Consider the following 14,169-nt stretch of genomic DNA (forward strand, 5'->3'; position numbering starts at 1 on the left):
CAAAAGACGATCATGTTTTTGTTTAAACAGCATTAAAGCCAGTGTTTTACAGTCCACCGTAGTTTTAATTTTGCCTAGTTACAATACAATAAACACTATTGGTCCAAACGAGCGCGGATGGAACATTTCTTGACGAACTATAGAAAGGCTGAAACTCAAGTTTCTGCGGTTGTGTCGACGCCAAGAAGGACAAACACTTTTTACCGGCAAATTGGTGAGTGAGCGATCCTTTTTTATCTATTCCAAACAATAACATTTTTTATTATAGCCTCATTCATTTCATTTATTTGTTTTGAAAATAAAGCCATAAATTTAAGTTTGAACTATATTACAGTCACCTCAAATACGATATTTATTTTAAGTAGGTTAAAATTACTGCAAATTCAATATACAGGGTGAATCAATTTTCAACTTAAAATATTTTTTATTTTCTTTCTTTTCAAACATATCTAGCTAACATTACACTATATTTAAACGATCTTTGGTGGTGTTTGCACTCGATTAAACATGAAAGCAGAACTGAAAAAACTCATTTCGCGCCGCACATCGCTAAATTCTAAACTATCAAGCTTTACTAGCATAGTTAACAATATGGCAAATGAGGCAAATATTTCAGAACAGGACATTTTAAAATTAAAATTAAGACTAGAAAAGATAGAACCATTATGTGGGGAATTCGATAGTATTCAAAGCGATATCGATATCAGTGCTGAGGGAGAACTAGAATTACAACAAACTCAGGATAACGAAAGGTTCACTTTCGAAAATAATTATTTCGATTCTGTGGCACTAGCCAAACACTTGATAAGCAAATACGATAATTCAAATTCAAGCAATATTCCTGATAATGACAATATAAATTTGAGTTCTTTGCCTCAAATGCATCTAAAAACATTTAGCGGTAACTACGAGGACTGGATCGAATTCCGCGATACTTACATAGCCATGATACACAGCAATAAAAAATTGGACGATATGAAAAAATATTATTATCTTAAAGGTTCATTAGAAGGTTCCGCGGCACAAGTCATTAAAGAAATTAAATTCGGGGCTTCTTATTACAACAGTGCTTGGAACTCACTATGCGAAAGATACGATAGGGCTAAAATGTTAATTCACAAGCACGTAAAAGCACTTTTTAATATAGAAACAATAAGCAAAGAAACTTCACACAAAATACGAGCATTGGTTGATGAAGTTTCTAATCATTTGCAGGCATTAGAGAATTTAAATAAAAGTACTGACAATTGGGATCTACTCTTGATTCATATGATTACATCTAAATTTGACAACAATATTTTACGTGATTGGGAAAAACATACTAAAGAGATGCAAGACGAAACGTGGAGCGATTTAAAGCGATTTCTAAGGGATCGTGCAGACTATTTAGAGAAAATTGAGGGTAAGATTGAAAAGCAGCCTTCAATACAAGAGAAATCGGGTAAATTCGATGCCAAACAACGGTCTAAAGGGTATGCTCGAAGTTTTACTTCTATAAGCGAGTTTAACGGTACTAGCAAAGGTTGTGTTTTCTGCAAGGGCGATCATTCAATTTATTCCTGTGAGCAATTTCTTAGGCTTTCTATTTTTGAGAGGCGCAATTTTGTCAATAAAGCCAAATTATGTCTAAACTGCTTAAGAACAGGCCATATTCGTTCTAAATGCAAACTAGGACCTTGCCGAAAATGTAAGCAATGGCACAATACTCTTATTCATGAGGAAATCTCTAGTAATAAACATGAAAACAATGAAACTATAGCAAACAATAACACTTCTCTAACTACCATAACTGCATTGCCCTCTGTGCAGCAAACAATTTTATCAACTGCCTGTGTAAAAATAGCAGATTCGAGGGGTAAATATCACATTGCGCGTGCGCTTCTAGATTCAGGTTCTCAGAAATCATTCATAACCGAGCGCTTCTTCAATCTCTTAGGTTTTCAGGGTCAAGCTACCAATCTTTCTATCACTGGCATCAGCAATCAGACTTCTTGTTCTTCCAGAAAGTGCAATATATGTATAGAATCACAATATCACTATTTTAAGGCTGATGTTACATTTTTTATTCTAAAGGAAATAACTAGCAATCTACCTGCAACATTTGTCGATAATGAAACCTTGAATATCCCAAGCAATATTATCCTAGCGGATTCTAAGTTTCTCGAATCTAGACCTATTGACATTTTAATTGGGGCAGATCTATTTTGGCAACTATTATGTCCCAACCAAATCAAAATCAACCAGTACGTTTTCCAAGAGACTCATCTAGGATGGGTTGCATCGGGTCAGGTCGGCCTCTCTAGTTTAAACAATATCAGATGCCACCTCAGCACTAGCATTAATTTGGATTTGCAAATGCAATTAGCAAAATTTTGGGAATTGGAGGAATGCCAATCTACGAAGATTCTCTCCACTGAAGAGCAATTTTGTGAAGAGCACTTCAAGGAAAATACACGTCGTAACGAGAACGGTCGATTTATTGTGCGTCTTCCATTAAAGCAGTCACCAGAATCACTAGGTGAATCCAAGGTTCAAGCAGAACAGAGATTCTACAGCCTTGAAAGAAAACTAAAAAGAAATCCATCATTCCGTGAATTGTACGTTCAGTTCATGCAAGAATACCAAGAGCTTAATCACATGACTGCGATAGAAGAAAACGATTATCCTCATCCTGTATACTGTATGCCACATCATGGAGTGCTTCGTGAACAAAGTTTGACTACCAAACTACGAGTAGTATTTGACTGTTCAGCACCGACCACATCAGGGTTGTCTTTGAACCATATTCAATGCGTCGGGCCTACCTTACAGGATGATCTATTTTCAATACTAATTAGATTTCGTCAGCACCGATATGTCGTAACAGCGGACATCGAGAAAATGTATCGCATGATTACTGTTGACGATGAGTGCAAAAACTTACAAAGAATATTATGGAGGGACGATCCTTCCGAACCAATAAAAACATTTGTTCTAAACACCGTTACACACAGACAAGCATGTGCGTCTTACTTAGCAATAAGATGTCTCATCCAACTCGCCACAGACAATGAAAAAACTTTTCCCGAGATAGCGGAAATTATTCTGCGCGATTTCTACGTTGACGATATGCTTACTGGAGCAGACACTATTGAAGACGCCCAACATATTTGTCAAACCGTCTCAAACATTTTAAAGGCAGGTTGTTTTAATCTACGAAAATGGTATTCTAATGACAATAAAGTATTAGATGGCTTGCAGCATTCAAACGATGCATGTATTTTGAAGTTTGATCCAGAAGAAAAGGCAAAAACGCTTGGACTAACATGGTCATGTAATGCGGATTTACTACATTTTGAGGTGGAAACACTACCCATCAATAAAATTCCTACGAAGCGATCTGTTCTTTCTTCAATATCCAAGATTTTTGATCCATTAGGACTTTTAGGTCCATGCACAGTGTTAGCCAAAACTATAATGCAAAAACTTTGGCTCGAGAAGATTTCTTGGGATGCACCCATTCCAAACGATTTAGCAGAACGTTGGATTAAATTCCAATCTGAATTAGCCCAGCTTAGTCAAGTCAATCTTCCTAGGCATGCCATATGCAAGAATTACAAATACATTGAAATTCATGGATTTGCCGATAGCTCTAGTATTGCATATGGGGCGTGCATTTATTTGCGTAGTCTAGATCATGACAATCAGGTCCACATTCATTTACTTTGCTCCAAGTCAAAGGTAGCTCCAATAAAAACAATTAGTATCCCTAGGTTAGAGCTTTGCGCAGCACTTTTGTTAGCACGTTTATTCAATAAAGTGAAGCAATCTTTGAGAATAACAATAAACGAAACCATTTTATGGTCGGATTCTACTATAGTACTATCCTGGATTCGCACCAGTCCAAATTTACTGAACACATTCGTCAGTAATCGAGTATCCGAAATTCAATCTCTCACTTCCAATTGCAAATGGCGACACGTATCATCACGTGACAATCCATGTGACATCTTGTCCAGAGGTCTATTTCCCAGCCATATTTTGAATCACGAGATATGGTGGTCAGGTCCTCCATGGCTTCAGTTGAATGAATCCTCTTGGCCCACCTCAAAGTTCGACTATATTTTAGACCTACCAGAATTAAAGCAACAGAATTTCACTCATTTGGCCACTTTCTCAAAGTTATTTCCATTTGAGCGCTTTTCACGTCTTAGTCATTTAAAAAGAGTGGTTGCTGTGTGTTTTCGTTTCAAATCAAATTCTCTGCGCTCAGATAAGGAGAAAAGATCTCTTAATAAATTTCCTATTTCCATTGACGAATTAGATCAAGCTTTTCATTCATTAATTCGAATGTCACAAAAGGAATCTTTCTCAAATGAAATTGAACTCTTAACCAATAACAAATCAATAATTAAGGGCAAACTAGCTAGTCTAAACCCATTTTTGGACGATAAAGGACTTCTGCAGGTAGGCGGTCGTCTGATCAATTCTTCCTATGAATTTAATAAAATTCATCCTATTGTTTTAGACTCAAAGCACAAGTTTTGTCAGCTTCTTTTTCAATTTGAGCACTATAGATTAATGCATCTTGGTCCTCAGGGTTTGTTAGCCACTATCCGAGAACAATTCTGGCCCATCGGGGGCAGAAGACTCGCTAGGTCAACAGTTAAATCGTGCCTCACTTGTTTTCGATTTAATCCAAAGACCATACAACCTATGATGGGTAACTTACCTAAGGAGCGCCTCAATTTGTCTAGTCCTTTTAGCTATACCGGAGTAGATTATGCTGGACCTTTCAATATCAAAACGCACAAGGGGCGTGGTGGTTCTATAATTAAAGGTTACATCAGCTTGTTTATCTGCTTCACTACAAAGGCGGTGCATATGGAACTTGTTTCAAGTCTTTCAGCAAACGAATTTTTACTTGCTCTTCGTAGATTTGTTGCACGGAGGGGCAAGCCTATAAAGATATTTTCCGACAACGGAACTAATTTTATTGGGGCATTTAAAGAGTTAGGTACTTTTCTTTCTAATAACGAACTAACCTTGCAGAAAGCATATACTCAAGAAGCTATTTCATGGCATTTCAACCCACCGTATTCACCACATATGGGCGGAATCTGGGAAGCGGGTATTAAGAGTTGTAAGCACCATTTAAAGAGAGTTCTTCAAAACACTCATTTTACATTTGAGGAATTCAATACTATGTTAAATCAAATTGAGGCTATATTAAATTCCCGTCCGCTCTGTCCGCTATCATCCGATCCATCCGACTATACTCCATTAACTCCTGCTCATTTTTTAATTGGTCGACCATTGGTTGCATGTCCAGACCGCAACACTGAAGAAAGGGTAAACCGTCTTACCAGATATCAGCACATCCAGTTATTGTGTCAGCATTTTTGGCGACGTTGGAGTCTCGAATACATAGCCGAACTTCAACACAGAACCAAATGGAAAACCAACCATGGCAGCCTATCTGAGGGTTCTCTTGTTTTACTCAAGTCGGACAATACTCTACCTACTCAATGGCGTTTAGGTCGCATCGTTCATATTTTCAAAGGCTCTGATAACGTCGCAAGAGTAGCATCAATCAAGACCCAAGATGGAATCGTTAAGCGGAGCTTTACGAAAATTTGTCCATTACCAATTGAAAGCTAAGGCCCTTTGCTTTCAAGGCCGGGGGCATGTTTGCGCCGCAAACAATTATCTTAGACTTTTTATACAACCGGCAACAGTGTGCGTGTCTTCAACCAGGAGTGCGCGCACCGAGCAGACGACAGAGAGAGATCGAGACTAGACATCAACCAGCAAAGCCGTTGGCAGTTTCGGTAAAGACAATAAATTCGTGCAAGAAACAGTTTTCATTTTACAAAAGACGATCATGTTTTTGTTTAAACAGCATTAAAGCCAGTGTTTTACAGTCCACCGTAGTTTTAATTTTGCCTAGTTACAATACAATAAACAATGTCTGTGATTCAAGCAAGGCATTCATGTTTTCTAATAGCTACCCAGGTTCCGTGCGTCCTAGATCTTTTACCGCTTCGAAAGGTATCTGGTCTAGGCCGGAGACCTACGTGTCTTGAGTGCTTCTAATACAACTTTATTTATCTGCATCAACGTTCAGATTGTTGCTTTACCTTTTTAGGGTTCAGCATACAATTCTCCGTCCCGTTCACGATTCCAGAGATTCTTACCATTGTTCTTTCTTCCATTCTGCTAGTATGTTGATTCCACTCTTTTTTCGTATTTAACACCTTATTATTAATATCGTCTAACCCACACGTATTTTTTATATTTTCACTTGCTTCTTTATCTAGAAGAGTCTTTTTAGCTGTGCCACGAAGTACCTATATTTCTGTTGCTTATTGTTGTATTTGGTCTAATTTTTGCGGTCTATGACATAATAAATATTTGTTTTTTTTACGTAATAAAAATAAAAACAAAATATACTTTACCATGAAAGTTTGATCTACTTGTGGATACATAATACACTTCCCTTCATTATTTATGTTTGTTCCTAATAAAAAAACGAGGAATATTTTCTTTTTTCTTAAAATCTGTACGTAAATCTCAGACACTTTCATGTCGACAGGAAAACAAACATTTTTTTATTTCTGCCGACTACTCACTATGTTCAGATTGATATATCGATTCAATATATTAGTACTTCCTACCCGTGTGTAAGAGACGAAACAGTAAATACAATTGGATAGCATTGAGACCTGCAGCGACAAAACCAAATATGCAGTAACCTTTGTATCTGGTCAATAGGAGAGAGATTGAGCGGTTGTGTTTACAGACGAATGGAATGAAATTACGGATATGAGCAACTGAAGTTTTAGTGACAGGGTTTTCTAAAATTAAATATTGACGTAATGTTCCGTGGGTCAGCGTGTTAGTAATAATATTAAGACACTTAACTATTCCTGAATTGTTTTATTATTAAATGAATAAAAATTATTAAATAATTTATGTTTGTCTTTCTCTTACAAATTATAAGTCTAACCTTTAAACCCCCATATGGGAATTCTCGGCGATCGCAGACCTCTTGGTTCTACTATATTTTGATTATTTTAAACTACTGGCAACATTAATTTCAGTTATATGTTAACACTAGAAGTACTTTTCTATTTTTGACCCTGTATATTACTTATACATAGTTATTTTAGAAAGTTGATAATTTATGATTTTTCCCAGACAAATTTAAGGATTATAGTTTCTTTTTTACAGAGACTTAGTGTATTTATTTTTTGATACGTTAATCTCTATCTAGAACCACCAGATGTGGTCATTTTGGACGCTTTTTATTTTTGACCCTCTATATTCATATTTATTTTACAAAATTGATAATGCAAAACTTTCCTAGATATAATCCTAGAAACTTTCCTATCCTAGATAATAGTTTCTGTGTTAAAATTTAGTTTACTTTTACTTTTTAAGTATGTCTAGAAAAATGCAGTCCTTATACCAGCTTATTCTACTTTTCTGGGAAGTTTTTACTTATTTTCTGTATAGAATGCATTGAACATTGTTAGTTAGTTTAAGTGTGCTCTTTTTAAGAGCGTGTTGAATCTGTATTTTGTTATAGTCTAGTCGATATTGGACAGAACAGTAACTGTTGAAGTGTTAAGGGAATTTATCAGATAATGAATCTGAAGTAAAGTTATGTGATGAAGATGCAGCCAATAATTTATATGACGAATATGTGCCTGATAAAGTTGATCAACGACAAATCCGTAAAATAGTTTCGAAACACAATTCAGATTTCTGCCTTAATCTGAGCCTTCTAAAAATTGCAAGGCAAAGCATACGTTGATAAAGATGTTAATAGAGACATTGCGTCCATTTCGAAGCCATTTTAGTGTTGCTTCTTAAAAGACAGAAAAGATTTATTTTTTACGTTGAGAACGCCTATAAATAGCTGTTCTGACGAGCCTTATTAGGGCGAAATACGTACAAACACATACATAGACGCTTTGTACGTGAAATCAAATCTTGACTGTCTTTTTTTTATTAAGGCAGAAATCTGAATTGTGATTCGAAACTATTTTACGGATTTGTTATCAGATCTCGCTATTGCGTCCATTTCGAAGCCATTTTAGTGTTGCTTCTTAAAAGACAGAAAAGATTTATTTTTCACGTTGAGAACGCCTATGAATAGCTATTCTGACGAGCCCTATTAGGGCGAAATACGTATAAACAGATACATAGACGTTTTGTACGTGAAATCAAATCTTGACTGTCTTTTCATTTTGATCAAGGACATTTATCGGGTAGCAATTCTAAAGATGAAGTTGAGATTGAGGAGCTGACTAGTCCTTTTGCCTTAACTTTTAATGCAGTTTCCAAGGAAGAATTAGCAACCGAGTAAGAGAAATTGGCGAAAGCAATTTAGGGAATCCCTCCATCGACACTATAGTATGGGAGTTACTTGAAAACAGCCCTAGTATACTCTAGGTTATCAACTATATTATATTAGTAGTTTCTACTTCACATTTCACATTTCAAATGCCATTATATGCTTTGAATCAGTTTTGTTTATTGTCCAAGTTTCTGAAGCATATGTGGTGATAGGAAATATCAATGCTCAAACAAGGCGTAATTTTGTGTTTATTTGTGATGTCAGTGTTCTTCCAAATTTTTGTCAGTTTGGCTGTTGCCGATCTGGCTATTGTGATGCGTCGACGGATCTCGTCTTCGCATCCTCAACTGTTAGTAATAACGGAGCCTAATCAATTAAATTGCCTGACCACGTCGTCACCTGCCATGATCAATGATCATCACTTTGGTTTTCTGCACATTTATGGTTCTTCAAACCATATTCCATACTTACCGTGCCTAGATTATTCATAATTTGTTCCAGTTCTTCTAGTGATGACGCCAATATAACAGTGTTTTCGGCATAACGTAGGTTTTTGATTTTCTGCCTCCTATGGTTGCTTCACCTGGCCATTCCTCAAAAACTTGACGCAAAATATGTTCACTATATATATTGAATAGAATAGGGGATATTATGCATCCCTGTCGAACTCCAGATTTTAATTTGAAGTTTTTCGAAGCTACATTATTAACTCTTACATTAGCGGTGTTATTAACATATAGTTTTTGTAATAAATAGACAAGAGATGTTCTGGCGTACCCATTTCTCTAAGTATATGCCACATGTTAATCCATTTTACGGTATCGAAGGCCTTGGAATAGTTAAAAAAGCATTAATATGTTTCTATGTTAAACTCTCGAGATTTTTCGATAAATTGACGAATATTAAGAATATGTTCTCTTGTTTCTCTACCTGGGACGAATCCGCATTGTTCTTGGAGAATTTGTGGTAAGAGAATTTATTTTAGAATTTTTATATATTATGCTATAAGCCGGAGATACACATAGCACAATGACATACCAGTACCTAGCAAGCACCTACTACTCTCCCCAAACTGGCAAGTGTGTACGTTAACTGGCATGTTAGTTCCTGACTTGCTAGCTAGTCGCAAAGAATTTGATATTTTTTGGTTGTAGCATGTTGTGAGATGCAAGGCGCATGTGTGGGGAGTGTCACTGGCATGTGTGAATGCGCGCTACCGCTACTGACATGTCATATGTCACGTGTTGGTGATAAAAATTAATTGTTATTATTTTTAAACTTGTTAATTTAAAAAATGATTCGTTGGAATGATGAAAATACCATCAAATTTATTGCTACATATAGAGAATTGGAGTGTCTTTTGAATTCTAAATCATCTCTATATAAAAATAAAATAGCCCGTGATAATACACAAAAATTCAAGAGAAAATAAGTGAAGGTATTACTATAAAGGAGATAAAGGCCAAAATAAAAAATTGCTAAAAGATTTTCTCGCTTACCAATCCAATTTCTCACCCAATTTTTTTTTTTAGTTTCGCTTCCGATTCATTATTAAATTTTTAACAATATCTGTAGTCATCAGCAATATTTGTTTGTTGAATTCTTTCCGAATACCTTCCATAGATCCTCTTTTTTTATGTTGAAAACTCAAAAACATTTAATTACAAAACAAGTACTTTAGTTTCAGATGAAAACCACTCGATCGTTTACTAGCACTAGCATGTGTAAAAATCTACCCTGCTTTTTCGCCATGCCAGCATAGACAAGCGAGCTACTGGCATGGAAATCACTAGAAAATGTGTTTTGTGCTTGCAAGTTACTGGCATGCCAGCTAATTTCAAAATTTACTGGTATGTGTGTACCCGGCTTTACACCCGGCCAAAATATACCTATACACGAACAGCTTGTTCTCACGAAGGCAAGATGCCGCATTACTCAGTACATGGCGAATATACTCGATAAGTTTGGAATTAAATTCTGGCTTGCAGCTGATGTCCAGTCCAAATATTTCTGAAACTAATTTCCTTGTCTGAGAAAAGATGAGCAACGACCAGTCAATCAACTTTAATCAACTAGGGAAACATGTAGTTAGTTATCTATGACCATTTAAAAATAAAGAAAGAAATGCCACGACGGATAATTTCTTTACGGCCTTAAAGTTGGTAAAAGAATTACGAAAGAAGGCTACCAGCATTGTTTAAACAATAAACCGAGCAAGAAAGGATATTCTGCTGTCAATAAAAAACGAAAAGATGAAATTGTACAAAGCAAAAGTTTTTAAACACGAACACTTGACGCTAACGGTGTACCACGGAAAAAAGAACAAAAATGTTCTAATGCTAAGTTCTCTACACACAAATAATATTGGGATAGCCACACACAAAAAGAAGAAACCCGAAACCGTTACATACTACAACCACACAAAATACGGAGTAGACGTTGTAGATCAGATGGCCAGACAGTATTCAACCAAATCAGTTTCAAAAAGATGAGCGTTGCTTCTAATATTTTAAATATGGTAGGAATAAATGCTAGGATTCTATATAAGGAAGTCTGAAAGTGAGAATATTTTGGAAAATGAGAGCAAAGAAGATTATTCTGTAGAACTTATGAGTACAGAATTTATTTTTAGTAGGTCCATAATAATATACCGCGTTTCAAGTGGAAAAGTAGATCGATTGCAAGAAGTAGAAAAAAACAATGAAGATATTAAGTTTAACAAAAATGCTAGTTCTTTGATAGATTTTTTAAGATATTAATTATAACGAATATTAAAAACTAGTAACTTTGCCCGTCGCATACGACAAGGGATCCAATCAGTTGTTATCTACAGTGTCAGTCATTACATTTTTAAAATAATAAACTTTTTGAATATAATGCTAGTAAATATAAAGTGTGATCTGATGCACTTCTGACCATATAATATATATTTATATATGAAAATTACTGAGTTCTCGGGAAGAACCGCGTTGAGAATTTAAAACTCGACGTTTCGGCACCCATTTTGGAGCCATTATCAAGAGGGATACGGTTCGGTTCGAGTTCGGGGTCTCAATCTGCCTACTCCCCTCACTCGAGACGTGCCAGTATCGTGTTCTATATTGCAAGAACTGTCTCTCGTCACTCGACACTGGGGAGTAGGCAGATTGAGACCTCAGTGCCGAGAGACAGTTCTTGCAATATAGAACACGATACTGGCACGTCTCGAGTGAGGGAAGTAGGCAGATTGAGACCCCGAACTCGAACCGAACCGTATCCCTCTTGATATTGGCTTCAAAATGGGTGCCGAAACGTCGAGTTTTAAATTCTCAACGCGGTTCTTCCCGAGAACTCAGTAATTTTCATTTATCGGACCGCGGAAACTTATCCGAACATATATTATATATATATATATATATATATATATATATATATATATATATATATATATATATATATATATATATATATATATATATATATATATATATATATATATATATATATATATATATATATATATATATATATATATATATATATATATATATATATATATATATATATATATATTGTGACGATTAGGGTTTATAGAAAATAATTTATAAGTTATATACTACATAATATTAGATATTTGGTTGTTTTAAATAAGTTATATACTAGAGAATTTAATAAAAATATATTTATGTGAGGGCATTTTTAATAAATTAGCATATAATAATTATAAAAAGTTGTATTTTAATATTGTAAATATATATAAGTGAGCCATGTGCTTAGGCAACCAAAAATACTCTCGGAGATTGACAGATATTTATACTCTGAAGTGACGTTTAAGAATATTTACAAATATAAAGTGGGTTATAATAATATATTGTTTGAAATGTGTATTTTATTAAATTAGAATGTTAAGTTACTAATTTAATTATATATTCTGATCTGAAAAGCCTAAATGTCAACAAAATTATTAATAGAAAAGAATGGAATTCTCTGGATCTCCGGAGATGGCCATGTTTGCGAAATGGTTTGTTCCAGAAAATTCAGACAAGTAGTTAATGGAACAAATTGGAACATGATATCTTACGAGATAGTTCTAGAAAATCCAAAAACATATAAATACCCGTGATTTGGATTCAAGATGGCAGTTTTTGGCAGTTTTTGAAAGTTTTTAGTCAGAAAAGTTTTAGATAGTGCAGTCAGAAGAGTTTTTGGCAGTTTTTTAAGTTTTTAGTCAGAAGTCAAGCAGTTTATTATGAAAGTTAGTTAGAGTCAGTGAATCAAGTACAAATAGTCCAATAGTCTAATATAGTGAGTTAAATGAAGATTAAAATTATGCATATATATTTAATGCACACAAATAATTATTGAAGATTAAAAAAAAAGTATATTGGAAGAAATTAAATTATATTATGGTTGGAGATTAGTATAAATCAACTTATAATAATTGGATATTGGTATATTGAAAAGAAGAATAAATATAAATGCTGTTTGCTGGTTTGGTTGGTGGTGTATAAATGCTGGTGAAGAAAACTATATCTTAAATTAGTAGAAGCTGATAATTGGAAAAAGTAATTTCACAAAAAAACAAGGATAACTGAAGTACGAAGACATTCAGTGGTGATTAGAATCTATATACTTAGTGGAAAACAGTTCATTTAGGCATTCAGTGAAAGAAAGGTACAAAATTTTGTTAATATAATTTAGTTAGTGTCATAACAATTTCAATTTTGAAGATAGTTTGTTTAAATTTTAGATTGTCTATAGAATTTAATTAGTTTTATAAGAATATCAGTTTAAAGATAGTTTATTTTAAATTTACATTGACTAGGTTAGGTATATATGTGTGTTTCATAATAGTTATAATAAAGATAATTTAAAAAAGTACTTACAAGCTAATTCTTTGAGAACCGCGATAAAAACCCTATATTATTAAAAATACTCATTGCTCATCATTCAATCAAAAAACACATCATAACAATTTGGCACCCAACGCGGTGGCTCTCTATTTAAAAGAATTAGTTTGGGAAGATAAGTGCTCTCATATAAGTAAATTAATTATCAGTAGAAAGAAAAAATTATAGATTTTATTTTTAATTATATTTGAACAAGTAAAGTCTCAAAATGTCTCAAGGAAAGAAAGGTACAAGAAGCAAAAAGAATGAAGAAGATGTGGAAGTAGAAACACAACCTATACAAGAGGAGAGTTTAGTTCAAGTTCCACAAGATACTGCAGAAATGAATCCAGAAAGAGAGGAAAATGTCAATATGGCAGCTTTGATGTCATTAATGATGCAGATGAACAAGACAATGGAAGAGAATTCAAAAGAAATCAAAGAAGACATGAAAAAAATGGAACAGAAAATGGAAGAGAATACAAAAAAATTGGAAGAGAATTCAAAAGAAGTCAAAGAAGACATGAAAAAAATGGAACAGAAATTGGAAGAGAATTATAGAAAATTAGAAAAGAAAATAGAAGATAATAATAATAAAATTGTAAAACAAATGGATAAAAAACTTGAAGCTGCAGAGAAAAAAGTAGCAAATGAAATAAAAAGTATACGGAATGACTACAAGAAAAGGATAGACAATGAGAGGACAGAAGTAAAGAGGATTATTCAAGATAATAAAATAGATATAGAACAGAAAATAGAGTTACAGAAATGTAACTTAGAAGTAAAAATTAACGAAGACAGGAGAAACACAGAAGAAAAATTAGACGATATACAACAAAATATCCAAATAAATAGTAATCAAATAAGAAATGTGGAACAGAGAATAGATGATATTTCACAAATGAGAGACATAGGGAGACCTTACTTAAATTTAACAAATGAGACTGGGATTAAATT

General features: G+C 34.2%; 1 protein-coding gene across 1 annotated transcript; it reads left to right on the forward strand.

The window, feature by feature from the left end:
- The first annotated feature begins 591 nt into the window (after positions 1-591).
- Positions 592-5,640, forward strand: LOC140433905 (uncharacterized). Its single transcript, XM_072521879.1, has one exon. It carries the CDS (start codon positions 592-594, stop codon positions 5,638-5,640), a length of 5,049 nt encoding a protein of 1,682 aa, XP_072377980.1.
- Positions 5,641-14,169: the final 8,529 nt, after the last annotated feature.

Source organism: Diabrotica undecimpunctata, chromosome 2 (genome assembly GCF_040954645.1).
Source record: "Diabrotica undecimpunctata isolate CICGRU chromosome 2, icDiaUnde3, whole genome shotgun sequence".
NCBI classification, from domain to species: Eukaryota; Metazoa; Arthropoda; class Insecta; order Coleoptera; family Chrysomelidae; genus Diabrotica; species Diabrotica undecimpunctata.

Coding starts and splice junctions, on each gene's coding strand:
- LOC140433905 (XM_072521879.1), top strand. CDS start 592: ATGGCAAATGAGGCAAATATTTCAGAACAGGACATTTTAAAATTAAAA.